The sequence below is a fragment of the Alosa pseudoharengus genome, unplaced genomic scaffold (genome assembly GCF_046254945.1).
Source record: "Alosa pseudoharengus isolate Yale_2024_CS ecotype anadromous, Long Island Sound unplaced genomic scaffold, YU_APseudo_1.1 YU_APseudo_1.1_scf_22, whole genome shotgun sequence".
Classification (NCBI taxonomy): domain Eukaryota; kingdom Metazoa; phylum Chordata; class Actinopteri; order Clupeiformes; family Clupeidae; genus Alosa; species Alosa pseudoharengus.
This window is the reverse complement of record NW_027468680.1, coordinates 2,155,989-2,182,142: the sequence shown is the minus strand read 5'-3', so window position 1 is coordinate 2,182,142 and position 26,154 is coordinate 2,155,989. Positions and strand designations below refer to the sequence as shown.

Here is a 26,154-nt window from a genome sequence, read left to right as displayed (position 1 = left end):
ACAGTTTTAGCGATTAAAACGTTTAAATTGTAACAGGAAATGAACACAACGCAAGTGGCAACAGTGGAATAAGCGGGATAATGGACTCCACGGTGATCTGTTCACAGAAGTTAATGCACTACGAGGTTTAAACGGCCCTTCGCTTCGCGTCGGGGCCGTTTTACAACCTCGACCGTGCATTAACTTCTGTGAACAGACCACCGTGTCGTCCATTATCCCTTACATATCTGCTCCACTCTAGAGCTCTCATATGAATCCATATCTGCTCCACTCTAGAGGGTTCATATGAATCCATATCTGTTCCACTCTAGAGGGTTCAGCTCTCATATGCATGTGCCTCATAGGGGCTGTGTGCAGACTGTTTAGTGAGGAATAGGCTATGTGGTAGATGTCATGTGTTGCCAGGCAGCAGCCGAGAGATATATGTAGTAAAGTTCATGAAGAGTTCACACACACACACACACACACAATTTACTTCCACAATTTTACTTTTTGTGGCAGCTCAGTGAGCTCATCCACCTATATGTTTATTGAATATATACTGATTGGCTACAAGGGGGTCTGCCGATTACATAGGGGGCAGACACCGGGCCAGGGTTGGCCATAAGTAAAAAAGGAGGTGTTTTTGACCACATACAAAAACTTTCCCCCAAGGGAACCAACTTCAGAATGTGCGCACCTTCTCCCCAAGGCCTGGGTCGTGGAGTCTCCGCTGCAGAGGACATCCATCATTTGCTACTCCTGCCTGGCGACACTTAGTCTCTGTGCATTCAGAGCTGTACCAGGAGGACTTGTGAATAAAAGGCCACAAGCGGCCACTTCTCATCTCACCGTCCTCCGCTGGTTTTTGTTCAGAGTGCTAAGTTAGAGTTTAAAGTCAGTGTTTTTTTTCCAGTACATATTGAGAATAATGAGCAGGGAAGGAAGAGGGACACAGAGCTCAGGGACTCCTGATTTAATCACAACACTTTTATTTACACTTATCCACCAAGTCCAGTCTTTCACTACAACATCATCAGCTTAATTTAAACAGCATTTGTAAACACATAAAAAAACAGATTATTTATGTGCAATGTAAGAAATCTTTGGCCCGTTCTGTTGTATTACATCAATAGGAGAAACACCATAATTATTTCTCTTCAATACTGTGACCAGATAGAAATGACTATCAACAAATACAACATTATAACAACATTATAAGAAAATAATGATATCATATGTGAATATTTCATATGAGTAAATAATATACAGTACGTATAAAGTTCTGTTTTGTTGAAAGACTAGAATATTTCTAAAACAAACATAAATAGAATAAAAAATGTAAGCACTTTAGCCTATGTTACAAGTGGTAAAGGCAAAGTTCAACATAACACATGAACATAACACACCATGTGTGTTTGTGTTTGTTCTCTCTTATTTTCTTAGTTATTTGTTCATCAGCTCATGATGTGCACAAGGACATCAGAATCAGAATCGGCTTTATTGGCCAGGACATGTTTGACATTTAAATATATCATGCATATTTGTATTTGTTCATCTGAAGTTTATATCAGAAAGTGACAAATCAGCAAGCGGCCACATCTGTCGAAGAAACGCCATCAATCGTGAAATCGTGGGAGGCAGTTGACATGTAACACCAGCATGAAGGCACTATTAGTACATATCAGTATTGTGGTAAGCCCCGGCTGCCACAATAATTAAGACTGATCAATTCACCTCATTGTTTCCCTGCTTTATGCAGAGTTCTCTTTCTTTTTCACTACAGCGTAGATAGTCTCAGGACAGGCCGGCGTCTGATGAGCTTCTGCTGGTGATGTGGGAGCTGGTAGCTGGACAGTGTCATAGATGGTTATGGGTGGGGCTGTGTTGCCCTGTAGAACGGCAGACACACACACACACACACACACACACACACACACAATTAGCTCTTTAAACAGTCCTGTTTTTGGTTTGTCTATTGTCACATTAGTAGCAGTAACAGATGTTGTTTGTTGATACAGTAGACTGAAAACACCAGCATCCTCCTTGGAAAACACAAGCATTTTCTTTTCTGCTCTGTTCTGCATTTTCTTATGATGGTAACACCCATCTTCACTTTCAGCAAGATCTTTACACCTGAATTTATGTTTTATTTGCTTCCAAGCATGGGCGTAGATTTGCGTGGGGTCCGAAGGACGTGTCCACACCAATATCATAATGACTGAAATGTCCCCACCAATATTCAATTTGAAACGGGGAAAAAGCGCCTCATGCGGTAGACAAAAGGTTAAATCATTTCCCACTTCAGTACCGTCCGCCGCCCAAAATACGTCTTTGAGACAGGTCTGTTTTTTGATTGGCTTGTAGCCCCTGTAGCCTATGCTGTCGATTTGAAGTTTTTGGCACACTTGGCTGCAAAGATCTTAGCTCTATAATCTTTGCTTGGCTCTCGATTTGAGGATGTCGGGCAAGAAAAGAAAGGTGGAGGACATCAGAAGCTATTTCAAGAAACAAAGTGTAGGCCTACATAATATTATGCGCTAGTTCAAGGCATAGAAATGCCAGAAACTTCGTTGTGTGTCCCCACCAAAGCTCAGACCAAACCTACGCCCTTGCTTCCAAGGCTATGTTGTGTCAAATATCTTTTTAAAACTCCAAAAATCACGGAAACGGGGAGGTGTAATTACTCTCGTTTTACTAAATGTAGGTCTCATTTTATTAGAGTGTGCACACAATTCAGTATATTGTGCACCCAATGTAGCACATGTGCTCATTTTACTTAATTGTGCACACATTTGACTAAATAGTGCGCTCATTTTACTTTGACAAAAAATGCAATTTGTTTTTACGAGCATGCTATATTTGCATGTCACATGAAATGCTAAACACAAATATGTGCACTGAACTCGCTATTTAGAGAAATGCAACACGTAGTTCAAGACTTCAGGTGTAAGAGTTCTGCCTGTGTTCACTATATTCATAGCTTTCACTTGGAAACCAATAGGAATGCAGTTTTTCAGCCAACTGTATTGCAGCATGAAGCAGATGCAGATTTAGTTGAATGTCTGAACAGAGACAGTGAGAAGTAAGAACGCTACAGTATTACAGAGTACAGGGGCAGTAGGACAACACAGAGCTGCACACAGCAGAATCAGACTGATGTCATCATTCAAAACTCATTTCCAAGCCACATTTACTAGGCTACACCCCCAGTATGTGTAAGATAAACCAGCTGAAGCTGAAGCTGGTTTATCTGGCAAAGTCTGCACCTTCCTCCTACAATAACAGCAGTGATATGCTGCAGTAATGTCCCAGGAGCACCAGGATAAAGGGCTATTTCAGATGAATACGTTCCAACTGTCTGACCTGCGTAATGACCATTGCAGGCTACACCACAGGTGAGCCAGAATACATGTCTGTCTGTGACAGTTAAACTGCTACCGTAGTTCTTTTTTTTAATCATACACTTCAGCCATTTCACAATATTTCAAAAGACTGGTTCAATTACTAGGCAAATATTCATGTTTTCTACATATAATAAGCAAAGGTGCAACTTTTGCGGATATATTTTGCATGATTAAGACACAAACACCTGGCATACAGTGCATCCTGAAAATGTGCACATCTAGTTAATTAGTAGGGTTGTTTTGACACTATTCAGTAAACAAAACAACCCGAAGCGTTTAACTCATTATTGTAAAATATCACATCTGAGATGCATTTGTCACCTGGCTCATTATGCATGGGGCTTGATGAAGACTCCTGTTTGAAATTTACTGTAGAATCAGATGTAATTAATTAATCACATCAGCCATGCAGGGAAACGACAACAGGATGATGGTACCATACTGGCTAAGGAGCTGGGCTAGCGTTCAGTAGCCTGAAAAGGAAAGGGTTCAATACCCGACCTCAAAAGTTGTGCCCTTGAGCAAGACACTTAACTCTGAGTTGTTCTGGGGACAGTGGCCCATAATATAGTTGACATATGGAAGACGCTGTGGATAAAGTTTCTGCTAAATGTAAATGCATTGAATGAATTTGACTGAATCTGAAGTAGTTCTAGATAAAGAGACCTTGGTTTGGCTGACTGGTTCATCATAGGTGTTATCAGTGAGTCCCGGGCTTTCAACTACACCTGACTGTGGAACATCACACTAGGGACAGAGAAAGATTAACAATGATTACAACTGTGATTAAAGTGTACAGAAAATAATCACATCAGAATATGAAGAATGCCACTTGAGAGTAGGACTATTACTTTAGGTAACACTCCATAATAAGGTGCCATAATAAATAGCAAACTAGTAATTACCTAACCCTTTGTTAATTGTTACTAAAATATCTATTTGGCACAAGTTAACATTAATTAAATATTAGTTGTTTGCATAAAATCTGTATGTTAATGTTTTAACAAATCTATTAACTAATATTGTATTAATATATGTTAATAGTTAACTAAATATTTTTTGGCACTAATTAACAGTTATTTCTTACATCATTTAAATGTTAAATGTTTATTTATTATTATTTACAAACTATATGCTAATATAAAAGTTAATGACATATCATTATTTATCTAGCTTTTATGATTAGCTTTGTTGAGAATTGATGGAATTTATGGTTTATGGCTTTATGGTCTTGTGGGGTGGGGTGCATACGGCACCCTACTGCCAGTGGTTGGTTGTCTGAGAGTTTGCGCTCCTCTTCTTCCACTTCATCCTTATTGGATACCTCCAGGCCCGGGGTGGGTAATCGGGAGAATCGGGAGAATTCCCGGTGGGCCGCTTCACTTTTGGGCCGGTCGAGGAAAAAAATATTGACATTTGTCACGTTAGTCTAACTTCTCCTACACGTTCTGTGCATGGCACCGTTGCCTCTGCATGGGTTGTAGCCTACCGTGTGAGGGAGTTCTCCCCTCCCAAAGAGAGTTGGTTGGGTCCATATAGCCCGTCTTTTCCAAAAAAGTTTTCTCAGATACGGATAGCCGGGCCGGCCCTACAGTAGCCATAAGCGTCAGTAAGGATGGATGGTAGAAAGAGGCCAGGAGGGACTGAAACGGCCAGGTAGATGCTGCTAAATGTGCCAAGCTTCTAGATTAGGCCTACAGACAAAAGTGGCAACTGGTAAAGAGAGATAGCTATAGGCAATGATTATTAGCAGTTATTGAGCTAATATTGGACGTTTGTAACGTCGTCAAGCTATTTGCAAGCAACATATTACATTTCTTAAAATATTAGCCTTTTGTATCCGATTCATAGACTTCGCAGTATGCAAATATTAATAACAAAACTGGAGTTTGATCTGTGTAGGCCTATGCGGTAAAAATTGTAGCCTCTGAGCAGCAGATCAACCAGTCGACTACTGAAAATGATGAGCCCGAAATTAGTGATGAGGAGGCCATGACTACAGGGACAAGTAGAGAGGATAAATTAAAGTTATTTAATGTAAGAAACCTATATGCCTTGTTTGCTTAAAAGAAAAAGTAAAGTAAAGGAGTAGGCTAAATCACCAAACAACAATATAGCCTACCAATGCAAAAAACATGTAGCCTAAACATTAGTTCAATATGCCTCTTTGTGGAAGCGTGGGATAGGCTACATTTCAAAGGCTTTCTTTCTTTCTGTTTTTGTTAACTTGTGGAATAGTGTAATATTTTTTGTTAACTTCTCAGTTGAAGTGAATTAATATAACCTTTACACATTTGTTGAACCATGGTACTAATAAAAACTACAGGATAGTAAGAGCTGAAATGTTGCTTCATTTATCCAATTTCCACCACTATGGAAAACGTGGGCCGGTCTTGGGCCTGAAACTCCCGGGCTGAAAAGTGGCCCCACTCCGGCCCTGGATACCTCTGTGGTTGGCTGTCCTGTAATTGGTGACTCTCTGTCTAGGCTAGTCTTTGAAAGTAGTGTACTCTTTGCCTTTGGAAGTACTATTTGGTTGCTGCTTGGATTTGGTGAAATTCAGGGGAGGGGTGTAACAGAGTTAGAAATGTAGTTTAGTGTATGTGATTTTCGCCGTAATTAAGCAGCTTTATTGATATTGGTGTTTTGGAGCCCCCTTTGGAGAAACGCTATACTGCAGTTTTGCTGCGTTTTGTCCTTGTATTGTTGCCATAGCCGATCAGAAGCAGTATGCTTTGCATTGGGTAGGTTGACTGTATAAAGCACTCCCCACGTTTGTAACTGTGAAATGTTGTTTAAGTTGAAAACTTTGATATACCACCTGTATTATGTTACTTTACATGCAGGGTAGGAATTTCACGGCGGCCACGACGGCCATGGCCGTCGTAGCCCCTTGCGTTGGCCTTGACGCCCCTTTGAAAATCAGAGGTGTACAGGCCACGGTGGCCTTGGTGCCCCCATATTCTGCTTTGCGTCCTACTAATAGCGATATATATTAAGCCTATGGTCTGTCAAAACAATCTTAGCATTTACAGCGCAAATTACGCAGTGGAGAAAGAGACAGCGCAAGAAAGACAGTGCGTCCAAATTCACCCATTCTTCTCAGTTGAACTACTCGCAAAGTAGCCTACTCATCACACAGACATCACAAGTATCACACGAAAGAGCTTTTTCTCAGCTTTTAAACGATGTTAGCCGCTAATTGCTGTGGTGAACGGTTCGCGAGAAAAGTAAATAATATTCAATTTAATTAAAAATTCTACTGAAGGTTTTGCGTCCATCTCCCTACCCATTCATCTCGGTGGAATGCTTCACGAACCCTTCGTTTAACATATGACAAACCATATATCAGAATAAACAGCAGACCTTACCGAACAGAAAGGTGTAAAGCAGTCCCCTGTACAGTTAGCCGTTCCAGAGTAATCCCGTTTTGAATTTGCAGTACATTTCAACATACATGGATGTCTCCAAATTTGGGATTGAAGGTTTACACTGTGTTTAAATTGTTCCACATTATTTCATAACGGGCCAAATACAAAATAAATATTACAAATGTCGCCTAGATATCGGATAATCAGAGGACAGCTGACTAAGAGTTTGTGAAAGCAGCCTTAATGATCACAAAATGCTAAGCATGCATCTAGGCTATTTGAGGTTCTTAAAGCTGAGCTGTGCTTAAATTGTTCAATACATGATTTCATAACAGGCCAAATATAAAATAAATGTTAAATATAGCCTAGATATCTGTAAATATTAGATGATCAGATGAGTTACAGTTATATGTAATATGTCATGTTTCATGTTTTTGTAATGTTTCATACAGTGATGCAGGTCTACTGCAGTGAAACTTTTATCATTTTTATAGCCTACTACTGTATAGTTAACTTTGGCCTTGGTGCCCTGACATGTGACCTTTGTGCCCCCCACCAAATATGCCCAACTGAAGGCCAAGTGGCCTTGCCCCCAGAATGGTGAAATTCCAAGCCTGTTTACATGTATTTTTAAGATTTGGGTGCAATTCTAGCGACTTAGAGAACGTTTATTAATGTTTTCATTATGACCACGAGTTCATACACACTGAGTCTAACGTGACTAGCTGTAAACTCCGCTAGCAACTTTCCATGCATTCAGTGTAGTTAAGCAGTTTAGCTTAGTGTGCATGGAAAGTGCAATTCAGTCTAGCAGGAAATGAATGTACATTTAGTTTAGCATTATGTTTATGCATTACCTCCGTATGGTCTACGTCTGTGAGTGTTTAGTGAGTCTCAGAATATTAATAAACTGTCGTTCTGTGCACCTGAACATTCCATGTCTCCCTTGCTAGTAGGGCTGACAGTGATGGTATAGGAATGATGCATGTAATATAGCCCATTCAACTACTTGTTGTTTTGTTTTCACTTTTCCTAAAATAATAAATGTGATAAGCCAGTTTTGGTCTCAGTCCCTTCACCGTCTGACTATAGTTATATATTACTAATATATTAATAAAGCTTAACCAACTTTATTATAAGGGTCCCCCATACTGATAGTTATATATTACTAATATATTAATTAAGCTTAACCAACTTTATTATAAGGGGCTCCACACTGATAGCTATATACTACTAATATATTAATTAAGCTTAACCAACTTTATTATAAGGGTCCCCCATACTGATAGTAATATATTACTAATATATTAACTAGAAAAGCATTTCCTGAAGGAAATACAGTGCATGAAAATGCAAGAAATATGATGTAAAATATCATACAGAGTAAAAACAAACTATATTGGTTGCTAGGTAGATGAGGTTTAATATAGTTGGAATGACTGAACAGTTAAATAGGTGGATAGTTTATATGGTTAAATGATTTGCTTGGTAGATAAGGTTTAATATAGTTGGAATGATTGAACGGTTAAATAGGTGGATAATTTAAATAGTTAAATTATTTAGGTAGATAATTGACGATAACTGACAGTTGGAATGGCTTTAATGTTTGCTAGCAGTTATGCTAACTATGTTATCAAAGATAATAATGTTAACCAAGTTACTTAACTTAGTTAATGTTTTCATATTTAGTAGTTATGCTAACTAGCATGTTAGCAATGTTAACTATGTTAACCATGTGACTTAGCTAACCTAGCTAATAATTTTTAGTAGGTATGCTAACTATGTTAACTAGCATGTTAACATGTTAAGTATGCTAACCATGTGACTTAGTTAACCTAGCTAATCATTTTTAGTAGTTATGCTAACTATGCTAACTAGCATGTTAACTATGCTAACCATGTTACTTAGCTAACTTAGCTAATCATTTTTAGCAGTTTTGCTAAAAATGCTAACTAGCATGCTAACATGCTAGCATGCTAACTATGCTAACCATGTTACTTAGCTAACTTAGCTAATCATTTTTAATAGTTATGTTAACTATGCTAACTAGCATGCTAACATGCTAGCATGCTAACTATATTAACCATGTTACTTAGCTAACTTAGCTAATAATTTTTAACAGTTATGCTAACTAGCATGCTAACATGCTAGCATGCTAACTATGCTAACCATGTTACTTAGCTAACTTAGCTAATCATTTTTAGCAGTTTTGCTAAAAATGCTAACTAGCATGTTAACATGCTAGCATGCTAACTATGCTAACCATGTTACTTAGCTAACTTAGCTAACTAGCTACAGTGGGTAGGAGTCATAGTTGATGACAAGTAACAGTTACAATGGCTGAACAGTTAAAAAGTTAAGTAGTTTAAAGGCTTAAATTGTTTAACAGTGAAATATTGTAGTGAGGACTTTTATTTTGAAACAGTTTTTGGCAGAGGAAGCAGTTGAACAGGATGTGTAGTCTTAACCCTTAAAGGAGTACCGTCACACCAGTGTGACGGGAATGTTGAGAAATGAACGTTCTAAAGAATATCTGGGTTCATTGAATTCAACATAGAATTTTAGAACCTTCAATTGTTGCGGAACTTAGAATGTTCAAAAACCTACACCTTTAAGGGTTAATAGGGCCAGTTTGTATGCTTAAAGCCTGAGACTGGCAGTTGAGATCCAGGTGGCCCGAACACCTGCCATAGGATTCTAATTGCTTAACGGCTCTATTGTGATGTCATCAGCCCATGTTAAGTCTATGGGGAAATTTTGAACAGTTTTTAATTAATAGTTTAAAAAGTATAAAAGTTACAAAGTTGAAAAATACATTGCCCGGGTGTCCTAAGTAAGACCTACGTAACATAGTTTGAATGAAGTTTCTACGTTAAACGGTTGAAGCTGCATTAAATGCGTTAGAAGAAGAAGAATAAGAAGCCTAGGAAGAACAGTACAGTGCATTTTCATGTAACTGTAACTTTCACTGTAATTAAGCTTAACCAACTTTATTATAAGGGACCCCACGCTTATAGCTATATACCACTAATATATGAATTAAGCTTAGCCAACTTTATTGCAAGCGGTTCCGGCGCTGACAAGAGTGGCAACATGTCAAGGTAGCTCCATGTTTTTTTCTTGAATTTCCCCTTGGGGATCAATAAAGTATCTATCTATCATTTGTAAGGGTCTTATGGAGAGTGGTTCATATTGGGATAGGCAGAAGCACAGTTTAATAACAATTAGTTAAACTAGAAAATGCAATTCCAGGGAATTACCATTGCATGTAAATGCAAAAAAGATGCTGTGTATAACATTAAATTACTTACAGTATGATTATTCAGATTACATAGACGTGTCCAGTATTCTTGAAAACCACTTACTTGATTAGATGTTAGCTTAGAGTATATGACAATCAGTAAAAATAAATTGTTAATTCGATATTAATCAACATTCTTTGTTTTAATACAGCAGAATGATACTCAGAATACACTAATGAACACTTAACAACCAATGTAAGCTTGAAGTAAAAAAAAAAAAAATCACAGTTGTGTGTGTGTGTATATATATACAGAACTTGATAATGCCAATCATATTATCCTAAGACGTATCTATTTATCAGTGGTAATTCTGAAATGGCAGCAAGAGCTAGAGGTCTCAGTTAATTGTAATAAATAGGTCACTTTTGATGGTGATATAGACTGAAGAACAAGATTCAGCCCTTCAGATGATCAGTTTTAGACAGAACTTAGGTTAGAATCTTAATTTTCACACAGCACAGCTCAGGTCTAAAAACAGAGGTCTAACAGCACAGCTAAGTTTCACAGATGTCACAGCACATGATTCATATGTATGCATGCTTCATATAGTTGTCGGCATAGTCCTCCTGCAACAATATAATACTCAGAATGTCTCAGTGTAGATCTCAGATCTACGTCTATAGTTCAAAGGTATGTGCAGATATGTTGAGATATGGTCACATGTTTTTTAGGAATTAATGTTAGTGTTAATGTCAGCGATGTATGGTTGGCAGGATGTGCACACAGACAGGCGCACACATAATGTAATACACGGTCATCACCACACTGGTATGGTCTGGTCCCTAAAAGACAAAAGCAAACAAGTTAGAGTTATACCAAAAACATGGAATGTGTACAATTGTTCAATACAACTTAGATATTTAAGTGAGGTTGTTGCACCATAAATCTGTAATGGTAGTTAAATATACTAGCCTATAGTATTTCACGGCAAACAAAGCAACATGTTTGACGTGTTTTATTAATTTGACAGCCAAACAGTTTAAAGTAAACAGCTTAGAACACTTTGTAGGCAAAGGGTGTGTTGTTGCTGTTGATAATCATAAACTGAGTCTTAAGGATGGACCATTCTGATATTAAGCATCTTGATAACCAACTACACTATATCTTACAGCTTGCTAGGTCTGTTATCCACATTTTTTCTACAGATTACGATGTAGGCCTACTTTAGGATGTAGCCTACAACAACTGGGAAGCTTTAATTTATAGGCCAGAATAATGCAGAAATAAGTAGCCTAGGCCAAGTAAACATACTCTGTAGCTATGTTGACAGCACAAACGTTATACCTCAACTTCTGTAGTGTGTTTTAACAATACTTTGGTCATATGGTCCGTTTCCAAACAGTAAGGTTTTAATCAGGTCCCTTTCCACAGGTTATCAAGAGCCAGATAGTATAACGCTAGTTAAAACGCTACTGGTTAGTGAGCAAATGTAACGTTAACGTCAGTGCTCAGCTGGGAGCGACGTTAGGTTTGAATGTTGTTAGCTAACGTTATCGAAACCTACAGCTAACATGTCAATTTAAAGTGACGACTTATTAACGTTGATTAGGTTTCATAACTTTCCTTAAATAATAAATATCAACGGATAGGATAAGTGCTAACGTTAACTATTCCCCTAACGTTAGAACTACCGAGTTTGGCTACTTGTGACCCATCATTTCATACATAGCCTAGGCCTATAGTAGAATGCTACATAACAATGTTTGACGACATAAATGAGTCCAATACCAAAAATCGGACCACTTACCTTGTTTGTAGTTAGAGAAATGTGCCTCTGGAGGAGAGTTTTACGAGCAAGTAAAGTATCACGGCAGGTCAAAACATTCAGAAGATTCACAGCTCCAGTGATAGAAAGATTGCAGCGGACCAGCTGTTGATTGCTATTAGGTGCAGGTCACGTCATAATGCTAAAAGTTGCCGCCACGGCGGTCAATGTTAAGTCTATGGGATTTTATCGCTCTTTTATCGTAAATATCTCAAAAAGTATAAAGTTTACAAATATGAAAAATACATTCTACGATTGTCCGTTACAAGAGCTTTGTAGGAGTCTTTGAATGAGGTCAGACGGTTCAGCGGTTTCAGTCGCATTAAACGTTGAATTTGGTCGGAAGAAGAATAATAAGAAGAACAGCGATAATAGTCCATTGCATTTACATGCAATGCAATAATAATTGCATTGCATGTAAATGCAATGGACTATTATCACTGTTCTTCTTATCGTCTTTTATTATTCTTCTTCCGACCAAATTTGACGTTTAATAACACTAAAACCACTGAACCGTTTGACGTCATTCAAACACTCCTACAAAGGTCTTGTAACGGACAATTACACAATGTATTTTTTACATTTGTGAACTCTATACTTTTTGAGATATTTACGATAAAAGAGCAACAAATTCCCATTGAGTTAACATTGACCGTCGTGGCGGCAACTTTTAGCATTATGACGTGAACTACAGCTGAATGCAATCAACCATGCAATCTTTCTACCACTGGAGTCTTCTGAACGTTAGTCTTATCGCCTGCCGTGATCCCACTTTACTTGCTCGTAACTGTCCTTCTCCAACTACAGACAAGGTAAGTGGTCCGATTTTTGGCATTTGACTCATTTAAGTCCTCAAACATTATGTTGTATGAAATAGCCAAACTAACGTTATGTTAGGGGAATAGTTAACGTTAGCACTTGATCTGTTGCTATTTATCATGTAACGTTAAGGAAACCCACCTAATCAACGTTAATGTCGTCAACTTTAAAGTGACCGGTTAGCTGTAGGTTTCGACAATGTTAGCTAACGACAATCAAACTTAACGTTGCTCCCAGCTAATCACTGACGTTAACGTTACATTTGCTCACTAACCAGCAGTAACGTTAACGTTAACCAGATAAAGTAGCCTAATCATATTGTAGGCCTACGGATACTATCTGGCTCTTGATAAAATACACCTGTTGAAAGGGACCTGATGAAAGCCATAGCCTACTGTTTGGAAACGGACCATATGACCAAAGTATTGTTAAAACACACTACAGAAGTTGAGGTATAACGTTTGTGTTGTCAACATAGGCTACAGAGTATGTTTACTTCCTAGGCTAACGTTACTCATTTCTGCATTATTCTGGCCTAAAAATTAAAGCGTAGCCTGGCACACGAATCAAGCTTCCCAGTTGTAGTAGGCTACATCCTAGAGTAGGCCTACATCGTAATATGTAGAAAAAATGTGGATAACAGACCTAGCAAGCTGTGTAAGCTAGTTGGTTATCAAGATACATAATATCAGAATGGTCCATCCTTAAGACTCAGTTTATGATTATCAACAGCAACACACCCTTTGCCTACAAAGTGTTCTAAGCTGTTTACTTTAAACTGTTTGGCTATCAACTATCCTTAAACTGAAATAAATAAAACACAAAATGTTGCTTTGTTTGCAACGAAATACTATAGGCTAGTATATTTAACTACCATTAGATTTATGGTGCAACAACCTCACTTAAATATCTAAGTTGTATTGAACAATTGTACACGTTCATTGTTTTTGGTATAACTAACTTGTTTGCTTTTGTCTTTTAGGTACCAGACCAGTGTGGTGATGACCGTGTATTACATTACGTGTGTGCCTGTCTGTGTGCACATCCTGCCAACCAACCATACGTCGCTGACATTAACACTTGCATTCATTTCTAAAAACATGTGACCATATCTCAACATATGTGCACATACCTTTGAACTATATTACTGAGACGTAGATCTGAGATCTACACTGAGACATTCTGAGTATTATATTGTTACAGGAGGACTATGACGACAACTATATGAAGCATGCACACATTTGAATCATACCTGTGCTGTGACATCTGTGAAACTTAGCTGTGCTGTTAGACCTCTGTTTTAAGACCTCAGCTGTGCTGTGTAAAAAATTAAGATTCTAACCTAAGTTCTGTCTAAAACTGATCATCTGAAGGGCTAAATCTTATTCTTCAGTCTATATCACCACCAAATGTGACCTATTACTATTAACTGAGACCAGTAGCTCTTGCTGCCAGTTCAGAATTACCACTGATAAATAGATCTTATAATATGATTGGCATTATCAAGTTCTGTAAGAATGCAAATTCAGTAGACATCTGGTTTCTCCCTAATCATTATTGGGTAACTTTAAAATTGGTTTCAACAACTTTGAATCAATTAATTTTTCAATCAAGCTTACATTGGTTGATAAGTGTTCATTTGTGTATTCTGCTGTATTAAAACAAAGAATGTTGGATCAATATTGAATTAACAATTTATTTTTACTGTCATATACTCTAAGCCAACATCTAACCAAGTGTTTTTCAAGAATACTGTAAGTGTATGTAATCTGAATAATTATACTGTAATTAATATAATGTTATAAACAGCGTTTTTTTTTGCATTTACATGCAATGGTAATTCCCTGGAATTACATTTTCTAGTATGTCATTAACTTTTCTATTAACATATACAGTAGTTTGCAAATAAACATTAAACATTTAAATGATGTAAGATATAACTGTTAATTAGTAATCACATATTAATGCAATATTAGTTAATAGATTTGCTAAAGCATTAACATACAGTTTTTATGCAAACAACTAATATTTAATTAATGATGAAAATACTATTAACTTGTACCAAATAGATATGTTAGTAACAATTAACAAAGGGTTAGGTAATTACTAGTTTGCTATTTATTATGGCACCTTATTATGGAGTGTTACCTTACTTTACCATTTGTAAGTTTTGCCTCTGATCTGGATTATCACTCTTCATCAGGTTTGAACATGTTTGTATCCAGTTGTATCAAGGTGAGAATAACGTAGACATGTAAAAATATGTTAAAGAGCAGTATGCATGTGTCTACATTAGACAAGGAATATTACAGTCATTGTGTATACTCTACAGAATTACATTAATGCTGCAATGAAATATGTGAATATTATTTTCAGTAAATGTCGGTTTTCAATTTAGATGTTATGCAGATGATGGCAGACTTACCGGGATGTTGTGGTCTGTTTCAGTTCCACCGGAAAAGAACAGAAATGTGTCAGTATATCAGGCATTTATACAGTATATGGTGTAGAAATGTGTCAGTATATCAGGTGTTTAAACAGTATATGGTGTAGAAATGTGTCAGTATATCAGGTGTTTATATCTGGTGTAGAAATGTGTCAGTATATCAGTGCTTAACATATGGTGTAGAAATGTGTCAGTATATCAGGTGTTTATATATGGTGTAGAAATGTGTCAGTATATCAGTGCTTAACATATGGTGTAGAAATGTGTCAGTATATCAGGTGTTTATATATGGTGTAGAAATGTGTCAGTATATCAGTGCTTAACATATGGTGTAGACAGAAAAGCTGTAGGGAGTTTTTTACCTCTTATCTTCCGCTTCCGACAAATAACTCCAATACTGATTATTACAACTCCAATTCCGATAATTCCTAAAATAACTCCAATTGTCTTTTCAGTCTTTTCAGTTGTCCCTCTGTTGATATCAATCTGGTGTTCTTCTGAACAAAAACAAAAAAACACAAGTGACTCAACAGTGAAACACGCTTGTTTTCAGCAACGGACGTGTTTTCTTAGTTCTGTACAGTTGTAGAGAGATTGAAACATTGGAAACATTTGACATGTATGTACATGTCACTACCCCTACTCTGCCTATGTGAAGTGTTGTTGTTTCTCACCTCTGTACAGTGGGCAGAGAGGTTTAAACTCCATGGTGGTCTGTCTCCAGCTAACAGGGTTGCTATGGTTACAGGAGACAGTGTTGTGGTTGAGAGAGATGGAGAGGGATGTGACTCCTCCCTCCTGAGAGCAGACGATGCCGTTACATCTGGAGATCAGAGACACGTTGAGTCCTGTGCAATTTAGAGTCACATTACAGGAGTCACTGCTGGACCAGTTAGACACCACAGTCAGAGTGGGGGCTGCTGCATGCTCTGTTAAACACACACACACACACACACACACACAAATATACATGGTGCTTTAGAAGATGTAGAGATTAACAGTGTAAACATGTGTGCCTCTCGCCACTCACATAAACACTTATAAAAAGGAGTAAGAAGAAATAAAAAGTAGGACTGTCAGCATTAATCGTGAAGAGGACTGAGCATAACATGTTCATTTTTTTAATTGCATAATCATGTGCTGCCAAAGATTCTTTATTTTACACCAGCTGTTATCAATGATTCTCTATTCCCATTGACTGAATGGCCCGTTTTACCATAAAAATCTCCTGGTCAGCTCAGTGGACATGTAATTAAAATATCATCAAAGCACTTCAAGTTCAAGCTATATCTATGAGCTAAGCATTGTTTACACTCCTACACTGTTACACTTTTTTTGTCAACTGAGCTCGATGGTGTTTTATGCCCCCAACGTTGTCTTCCAGGCAGCGCTGCCACCGCTGATTTAAAGGCACCTAATCCTAAACCTAAACCCAACCCTAACCCATGCCTAACCCTAGTGCATTCCAGGCAGTGCTGCCTTGAAGACAACGTTGGGGGCATAAAACACCAAGAAACTTTCAGCTGAACTAGTTAAAGGGAAACTTGGCAGGATTAGCTATATTTCCCCTCTGCTGGAGAAGTTGTGCATTATTCTATTTAAAAAAAAAAAAAACACATGGATTTGTTTACAAGCTAGTGAAACGGTTAGCATATGTTTGCCAGAACAATGTGGATGTCACAAGAACAGGTCATTTAATCATCCAAATGATTTCTAAACGGATTTATTCTTTCACACAAACTCGCGTCACAAACCTACGTCACACACCACTTGGAGGTGCAAACAATCACAGTTTTGGTTGATTTGACCATCAGTTAACTTCGAAACAGGTATTTTACTTTGGATAGACAATAGCAATACATCATAGGAGTGATTAACGTCAAAAAATCTAGACTGGAGAAACTCAACATTTGACACCTCCACCTGTTTAGTGGTAGTCCGCTATAGTTACCAAATTCATAGCCAAAGAGCCAGAAGGAAAGACGCATGGATGGCTATAAAAGCTGTGCTTTCATTTTACAACTAAACACGAGAAAATACTTTTATAACCCTTGAGCCAGCACCTTACTATGTGATATATTGTGTTTGTTCTGTTTGCATTTCATTGAAATGTGCTGTAGGCCTGGGCTAGGCTACACTTTGTACATGCATTTGTGCATTTTTCTCAATATGGGAAGTTCCTTATTATCAACTGAACTCAAAGATAATGAACATAATTTACGGAGTATTTTTTGTTTGTTATAATGTCTGTACATGGTATACCTGTTGTTAGTCCAATTGCACATCTTTTGAACTTTAGATGTGATTAATCGAAAATGAACTATAGGAATTCAGAGATTAATTGTGATTTTTTTTTAAAAATAGTTGTTTGACAGCCCTAATAAAAAGCATATACCATGCCCCCAAGAATAAGACATTGAGAAATGTATTTGATTCTCTCACCCAGGACATAAATCATGTATTCAGCTACAGTCTCTTTTTGTTTTCCATGTAAAGCCTTCTCTGCTTTGTAGAGTCCAGAGTCCGACTTCTGCAGATTCTTCAGCTTCAGGGAGAAGGTGCTCACATCAAACTCCACTCTGGCTTCATAAACACGGTCATAATCCACATCACTGTTTTTATGGCTGTACACCACAATCTCTTGTTCATAGAAACTCCATGACATTCTTTTTAAGTCCTTTTTGTCTTGTTCATGTCCTGTCACATTCAGGGTGACTGATTCTCCCTCCAGCACAAGCAGCTCACCTGCAGACACTGTAGAGACACAACAATGATGAGCATCATGAGTGAGACAGCGTGTCCAAGAGTTCATGTGCATGTTAAATGCCATTATGGCATAAAGTCATTTACATCCGCCACACAAGAGCACTGTTGGAAGTGAACGCGTACATTAGACTCCTACTGGTGCTCTCATTGCCATTTCACAACACTGTGTTGATTTAGGGTCTTTTCTAGGGTTCCATCTACTCAGGGTCCCGGGTTCCCCAAATTGATATGACACATAATGGGACCAGTGCTAGGGTTCTACATTCTCAGGGTCCTATGTTACAAGGATACTATGTTCCCCAGGGTCCTATGTTCCAAGGATCCTAGTCAAGTCAAGTAAGTCACTTTTATTTATGTAGCACATTTAAAAACAACAGGAGTTGACCCAAAGTGCTTTACATGGCAAAAGAGAGGTTGGGCAAAACAGTTAAAACATAGAAAGGGGCTCAGGGATAAACAAGTCTGAATCAAGTAGTGTATAAAATAAGTAAGAAGAAAAACAATATTACACAAGTAGAATTAAGAAGTAGTACAATTTTAGGGCCTATGCTACTAGGGCCCTATTTTCCTCCTATGATCATATGAATGATTTTTGTTTTTTTGTGAGAAAATGAGGAAATTTAATCACAAACATGGTATGTGTGCAAAAAAAATAGAAACAAGATTTTTGATCATTATTGATGCAGACTTTTTCACCACATTGGGGATCAAAAGTGTCTCATATATTGTGTGTCAGGGTTTGTAACTGTAAAACTGATTTGAGACTTTATCCACTTTAGACCAGCATGGAGTTGACGTGAACTAGAGTTTAGATTCTCTGCCCGAGCCCGAGTCCGAACTTGACCCGACCCGACCCGCGGGCCGGGTCGGGCCGATATTTCCAGCCACTATCCTCGGGCCGGGCCGGGCCGGGTCCTTGATCAAGCTTGCTTTTTTTTTTCTTTTTCTAATCATTAGCCTACTTGGGTGGGAAGCTAAAGCTATGCCATAGTCAGACTCAGAAATATTTTATATTTATCAAAGTAGGCCTAAGTAACAAGTGTATACAAAGTTATACAAGTTAGGCTCAGAGTTACAAAATGTCAATTGTAATGTCATCTGCGCAACACGTGTCATGTGCAGCTTCTCCACTCGCACACATCACACCGGGCCTGCTGTGCTGTATTGTGTAGCTTAAGTGCAACGTGAAGCTTGAAGATGTAAAGAAAAAAAATGAAAACAGGAGAAATAACTTCGAGGAAGTTTGGAAAAAAAAGTCGGAGGTATGCATTTGTCAGGTATGCTTTGTTGCGTGCATTAAGTGCGCACGATGTTCACCTATGACAGCAAAAATACTTTAAGATGAACATGAAGCAGGCTTGCCATGGCAGAAATAATGATAGCCAGCCTTCAATGTCCTCTTTTGTCCTCTCAATGTCCTCTAAACGGATTTCTGTAGCTGAAACAGCTCGGAATTGTAGTTGAGAACGTCAGTTATAATGGCCCACGTATTTAAAAAATGTCGGGTTTAAATCGGGTTCGGGCTCATAATTACAGTTAACGTGTCGGGCCGGGTCGGGCTCGGGCACAATGTGCACGGGCTCGGGTAGGGTCGGGCTTGATTTTTTGGGCCCGATCTAAGCTCTAACGTGAACACAGGGCAGGCACCATGGAGGTATTATATATAACTGGAGAGAGTGACTAAGTCCCGCCCTCCATACAAATGAATGGTGGAGGCTAGGCTTGTAAATCCGGCCAATTCATAGTCAACGCCATATTGAACACTGGAGTTCAGATCCAGCGCCAGCCACAACCAGCGCCAGTCGGCTCTGACCATGCGCCAAGTTCCAAAGCTGGAAATGACGCATGGACCAACGTCGATTTTTATTGGATATTCTGTAAAAAGAGTGTCATCCTCCAGTAAGAGGGTGGCGATAATGCACATACATTGCTTGCCATGTAACAAGAAGAAGAAAAAGTTGTTCGGGAACGCGCATGGAGTCCGAGTGGAGTCGCCCTGAAGCGCAACTTAATTTTATTGGATAACACAGCGGCTCTAACTAAGAGCGGTCTGCCGGCCGTCCTGCTGCTGCAAATATGCATTCGAACATGACGTGAAATATCTGTAGTCGAACTATAAATAAACTATTCGGTTTTTAGTGCCAAGTGTAGCGCATTTTTACAGTCTATGATTAGTTTGTTTTTTATTTTATTGTTTGCCATCTCATAGCGGGTGCTCTAAACGTATTCTAGCGTTGGCCCATGACCAAATCAAGCCAATAATAGCCAGTAGCCACAATAATGACTGGAGCCAGAGCCCTCAATAGCCACCCTGTTTGGAAAATGGAAGATAACGCACAGAATAGCCTGAGTGGACAATTACGTCCCCAACTCATCTAAAATGTAGGGTGACCGGTGTAATGATATGAACAAGTAATTATTTAGTTATTACTAGTTCAGCTGTATAGCTATGAGTTTAACAGAGCATGTGCAGTAGGCTGCTTGAAGTAGAGCTGAGTATAGTGCGTCATGAAGTGTTCATCAAGTGTAATACTGAAATCTAGTAGATAAAGACCATTCTCTTTCAAGTAAGTTACAAGTGTGTTTATTCGAGGACCCACACATTCATAACAAAACAACCAGACGTCCTCTTTTGCCCGGACATGTCCTCTTTTTGAAACCTAAAAATGTGTCCGGGCGGAATTTCAAAGTCGTCCGGGATTTTGTTATTCTAGCCTCAAATGTGTTTACAGCAAATTTGCATTGCTCTCTCTTCCATTCATAGATATATCTATGTCTTTCATGCACATACTAGTCACGCCCTCCCCCTACAGTTCGCTTTGCATTGAGTGGAAAGTGTAGGGTGTAGACCTTAGCTACCGTCATTGGTCGATAGCCTAGTAATCTCTGTAAACATGTAATTAGTCAGTCAGTCACCTCAATAGCGCAAACTTCCTTGTTTAGTATAAGTTCACTGACGAATTAAAACGTAAATTTCCATGTTTTTGTCTCGGTCGATATCAACATGAAGCTGAGTGCAAAGCAGGCCCTTACGTGTCGGTCGCAAATAAAGGTGCCAACGACCTACAGGTAGGCTACACAAAATTCAGTAAAGCATCGAACGGCAGCGAGGGGTGAGAGTTTTTTTAACTTAACATTACATCTCCAAAATCATTTTGATGGCACATTACCTCATAACCATAGACTGTAAAAAATATAACATGACGAACGGCACTTCTGCCATTGTCTGAGCGGCCTTCTCTAGACGATTGCCGACCTAGCAACTTTCTAGTTTCGGGTAGGAAACTGCACTTTGGTTATCCCTTTAAACTGCAGTAATTTAAAATTCAAGATGTCTGCAAACGCTAAACTCTGTGAAGATACTGTCTTTATAAATTGTGTTGTAAGTAAACTACCAGTGCTTTTTCAAAGTTCTCAATGTCTCGTTTTAAATGTCAAGGCCCTCGGAAGTACCAATGAAGTATGAAGCTACTTTGAGCCTCGTAAATGGTGTAAAACAGTGATTTATTTGCACCCCCATCGAAAAACTGTTGGTAGCATTGGCTAACTAGCGCCAGATTTCTGAGTGCAGGGGACAAGCCGAAATGAGCTATGAGACATACGTTCACAGTCGGTATCATGTTTCAACACACTTTAGGTCAAAATCACACCGGAATTCTCCTTTAAAAATACTTCTCTCAACCCTGCTTGACTTAACTTGACTTGACTTAAAGGAAGCCAGGGCGACCACTCGGTCATCAGTACTCATTCTGCTTGACTTATTGGCTGCCTTTGACACGGTTAATCACCGCATCCTTCTCTCTATACTTTCAAACATGGGCATCTCAGGCTCTGCTCTCTCCTGGTTTGAATCCTACCTCACAGGACTCTTTTTTAATGTATCATGGCTTGGACAGCTGTCAGCACCTCACTATCTCACTACAGGGGTCCCCCAGGGCTCAGTGATGGGGCCCCTCCTCTTTGCTATCTACACCAACGTTCTGGGGCCAATTATTCATTCACACGGCTTCTCATACCACTGCTACCGCAGACGACACACAGCTCTATCTGTCTTTTCCACCTGATGACCCCTTGGTCTCGGCACAGATCTCTGATTGCCTCTCAGATATATCTACATGGATGATGGCACACCACCTCCAGCTAAACCTCTCAAAAACCGAACTGCTGGTCCTCCAAGCTAAACCTACTATACATCATCACATCAACGTCAAAATAGACTCCCTGTCTGTTGCACCTACCAGGGCTGCAAGACATTTAGGAGTCATGCTCGACAACCAACTAACTTTCTCCAATCATGTTGCCTCGATCGCCCGGTCGTGCCGTTTTGCACTCTACAACACATGGAAAATCAGGACTTACCTGACTCAATATGCTACCCAACTCCTGGTACAGGCCATAGTCATCTCATGACTTGACAACTGTAACATCCTCCTGACAGATCTCCCAGGCTGCACAGTGAAACCCCTTCAGATGATCCAGAATGTCATGGCGCACCTGGTCTACAACCAACCCAAAAGGGCACGTTACCCCGCTGCTCATCCAGCTACACTGGCTACCTATGGCGGCCCGCATCAAATTCAAGGCTCTAACGCTTGCCTACAAAGTAGTCTCCGGTTCGGCTCCCACCTACTTGAATGCCCTCATACAGACATACGCTACCTCCCGACTGTTGCGCTCAACAGACGAATGACGTCTAGCTCTACCACCAGTACGCTCAGGCCAATCCAAACTTTTCTCATCTGTTGTTCCTTGTTGGTGAAACGTGCTACCAGATCCTACTAGAGCAGGGACATCCCTCTCCATCTTCAAAAAACTCCTGAAGACCCAGCTCTTCAGATAATATCTCCTCTCATAGCACTACTTACAGCTAGCCTTGCTAATTCTAGCACTTACCACCTGACTAGAACTGACACTTATACTATATGGAAATAGCACTCACTGATTCACTAACTTGTACTTATCATATACTCTACCTTAATTGTTTACCATGTTGAGAGTCGCTTTGGTTAAAATGCGTCAGCCAAATGTAATGTATTGTAATTTAAGATTGAATTTCAGTAAGGATTACAGTTTTTCTTGATTGCTTTGACCTGCTTAAGGAAACTGGGATCCACTTGGTCTTCATGAACACTTTCTTTGCACAGCAGAAGTCATCTCTTGCGAATGTGTTCAAACATTTTTATTGGGTTCACACAGTTCTCACACCCTTTTGCAAAACAGTTAACACAGTTGTCATTCAAAAACCCCAAACTCTATTGTTTTCCCCGTGCTAAACAAAATCTTTTCACAGGTGGTAGAGATTCTTTGCATCAGTCTGAATCTCTTGTACACCTGTGTGAAACTCCTTTGCACAATTCTTCAATTAGCAATCATTCCCTCATTATATAAGAGATGCCATGTCTGTTCTGTGTTGTTAGTATGGATCTAATGCACATGTCATTTAGACAAAGTACTGTATTGCCTATTTGTTGAAGAAAACAGTACAAAAGGTGTTTACTGTAGGTCTATTCGATGAAAAATGACAAGCTGTAGTTCAATGACATTTGTCTTGCCTAGGTGTTTACTGTAGGTCTTACATGTTACATCTTGGGAGGAATGAATAAATAATTTTTTAGTCAGTACAGTTTGTCTTTTCACAGTTTTTTCTGATACCAGAAAAATTAGAAAGAAATGGAACAGACATAATCTGGTTCTAAGTTGATTAACATACACAAACACGTTATGGCCTGCATAGATCCCTCTACTACTGCCAAACACCCACAACACACTCTAAAGAAATCCACCAAATGCCACTCCAAAAACACAGCGACAATATTTTACATATCTCAGTGATGTTACTGTAAACAACACACATAGTGTCCTGTAAGCAGTGTTGTAGTCAAGCCACTAAACCTCGAGTCCAAGTCTAATCTGGAGACCCTAGTGTTTGAGTCTGAGTCAAGACCAAGTCAATTTTTAATCTGTGTCAAGTCTGAGTCAAGTCCCTACTGATCCTGAGTCAAGTTCGAGTCGAGTCCAACACACAAATATGGATAGAAAATGAAAGCTTAATGGCATAAACCACATCCCACCTGTGAGCTAAACTATTTCACTTCTCTTTAATGTCATTACATTGTATTGGTGGTGTGTAGGGCTAATTGAATACCTGTCACTTTAAGACCCTGAGAAAGGCTTGATTGGGTCTCATGGTTTTAGTTGGAAAAAGTTGTGCATAGTGCATAACGTTATTTGGATGCAATTCATTCATGTCATTGGTTAAAATAAATGTTCAAAAACTTGAAAAAAATCTTTCTTGGATCATAGTAGAGACAATGTTCATTTTTATGATTTTGTTGAGCACTACACAAATCACAGTTGCAGACAACATAAGCTACTGTAACTGGATAGTCAGCTAGAAGGAGCGTTCTCCAGATGTAAATGTTTGCCGATAGGTTGCATTCAAATGTCAACCCAACAGTATAGGCCTTAAAGCAATGCAGGCTTGAGAGATGCAAGTCAGCAGATCAACCCAACGTTAGCCTACTGTTATATCCCAAACCTGGAAATGAACGAACAGGTTTACCCGACCGCTGTTCCTGCAGTTCACTCTCATGTAATATATTTATAACAGGCTACTACTGATTATATAAAGATTATGTGGTGTCACTCCTCATAATCTAGCAGCGGCAGTGCACCTGGTTTTTTAAATGCTAACTAATGATATCAGCAGACGGTAGCGTTGTAAACTAAACACACAAATATTTAGGTTAAGGCTGGTGGCGACAAAAGGAAAGAAAGAAATCGAGTCCAAATGCACTCAAGTCTGAGTCCAAGTCATTGGCGTGCAAGTCTGAGTCAAGTCACGAGTCCTTAAAATTAGGGCAGGAGTCTGTGACTCGAGTCGAACACTGACTGTAAGTCATCATGCACTCCAATGAAACAAATACTGTTTTATCCTTTGAGTTTGGTAAATATAACAAAAACACATTTCCAACAACTCATAAAACTGCAATTACACGTTCCACCCTCGTGGTACATCTAACTATTTGTATGAATGTTTGAGAACTGATCATCCTGTTTTTACGTTCATCTTTCATTCATCATTATATTTTATATAATATTCATCTAAAGCAAATTCTTATTAATCTATAATCTAATTTACTTATAAAAAAATTACGGGAACATTGTTATATCTAAAAAATGCCCCCAGAGAGTAGCACTGTAGCTGCCTGGCTGCTCTAGAGATCTCTTTTAGGGGTTTTCCGTACCGAGAGCATTCTGTGACTGAGAAACACAGATCTGTGTGAAACATTGCTGGAGTTCCTCTTTAACCAACTGTTCAGTTTCTATATCAAACTAAAATGAGTTTGAATGAAACAATATAAGCTATCTTGTTTAGACCGAATTATTTTACATATCTATGCACTGGTCACACAGAAATCATTCTAACTTAAACACACAGTAGGAACTTGCTTTGTATTTAGTCTTTTTTGAAGAGCTGCAGTGAATTTGATTCCAGTGTTCTCATTTGGGGGCCCTAGTTATCAAATCCCCCCCCCAGTTCGACACCCCTGACTGCAGTGAATTTGATTCCAGTTGAGTTATATTACCTGAGTGAAGCTGTAAATGAAGTATGAATAGTCCCAGCAGTGTAGAGAGATATGTGTCCATGCTGCATGCGTACTGAAAGTGCTCAACTTCCGCTCAGCAGAAATATTTCACCATCACCCACACCCACCCCCTTCAGACACACAACGTTCCAGTAAAGGAATGAATATAAATAACTAAATAAACAAATAAATAAATGTGTCATAAAGTGAAGTCAAATGATTAGATAGATCAGATAGGGTACAACACCTTGGTCATTATATTTGTAACCTGCATGAAGCCCACAGGCTCTGAGCCACTCCTACTGGCAAACAGAATAAAGTGAAGTGAATGCATCATATTAAAGACCCATGACACTGAGTGCCTCTATGAGTGAAACTCCTGATATGCCAGTGGCCGGAGAATTGGATAGAAAAGCAGAAGTATTGGAGGGTGGAGCTTGGGAGGATGACGGGTGTGGCTTGGGACATCCTTGGCTGCCTGTTTGCATCCTGTCGTTGGTTTAGGATGGAGCTAGAGACGGTTTATTTTGGATGCAATGCAAAACAGATGCATGGACATGGTTGTTACAGATACAGGAGACTATACTGAGATATTATTGCATTTATTCCACTATCCACAGAGGGCATGTCATTTTTTACACTATGTCCACAGAGAGAGCATGTCATTTATTACACTGTCCACAGAGAGAGCATGTCATTTATTACACTGT

The 26,154-nt window shown here is 38.9% G+C and overlaps 1 protein-coding gene across 6 annotated transcripts; it reads right to left on the bottom strand.

Moving 5' to 3' along the window:
* Positions 1 to 954: 954 nt before the first annotated feature.
* Positions 955 to 25,771, bottom strand: LOC143139618 (CD48 antigen-like). Of its 6 annotated transcripts, XM_076300207.1 has the most exons (9): positions 25,445 to 25,770; positions 17,532 to 17,843; positions 15,764 to 16,018; positions 15,452 to 15,586; positions 15,069 to 15,082; positions 14,802 to 14,837; positions 4,053 to 4,133; positions 3,708 to 3,755; positions 1,784 to 1,871 (listed from the first exon to the last, which is right to left on the bottom strand). In XM_076300207.1, the coding sequence occupies exons 1-8, from the start codon at positions 25,503 to 25,505 to the stop codon at positions 3,753 to 3,755; spliced, it is 897 nt and encodes a 298-aa protein (XP_076156322.1). In that variant the 5' UTR covers positions 25,506 to 25,770; the 3' UTR covers positions 1,784 to 1,871; positions 3,708 to 3,752. The 6 variants fall into 6 exon arrangements, with proteins under 6 accessions (XP_076156319.1, XP_076156317.1, XP_076156321.1 ...); XM_076300204.1 differs by lacking the exon at positions 3,708 to 3,755 and having other exon boundaries at positions 955 to 1,871; positions 15,452 to 15,583; positions 25,445 to 25,758; XM_076300202.1 differs by lacking the exon at positions 3,708 to 3,755 and having other exon boundaries at positions 955 to 1,871; positions 25,445 to 25,757.
* Positions 25,772 to 26,154: the final 383 nt, after the last annotated feature.

Excerpts from the sequence above, each read along its gene's own strand:
- LOC143139618 (XM_076300202.1), bottom strand. The coding sequence starts at position 25,505 with ATGGACACATATCTCTCTACACTGCTGGGACTATTCATACTTCATTTA. Across the intron at positions 16,019-17,531 it reads ATACATGATTTATGTCCTGG|AGCATGCAGCAGCCCCCACT; the intron begins GTGAGAGAATCA and ends TGTGTTTAACAG. Across the intron at positions 4,134-14,801 it reads AGAGGCAAAACTTACAAATG|TGTGATGTTCCACAGTCAGG; the intron begins GTAAAGTAAGGT and ends CTCTGTCCCTAG.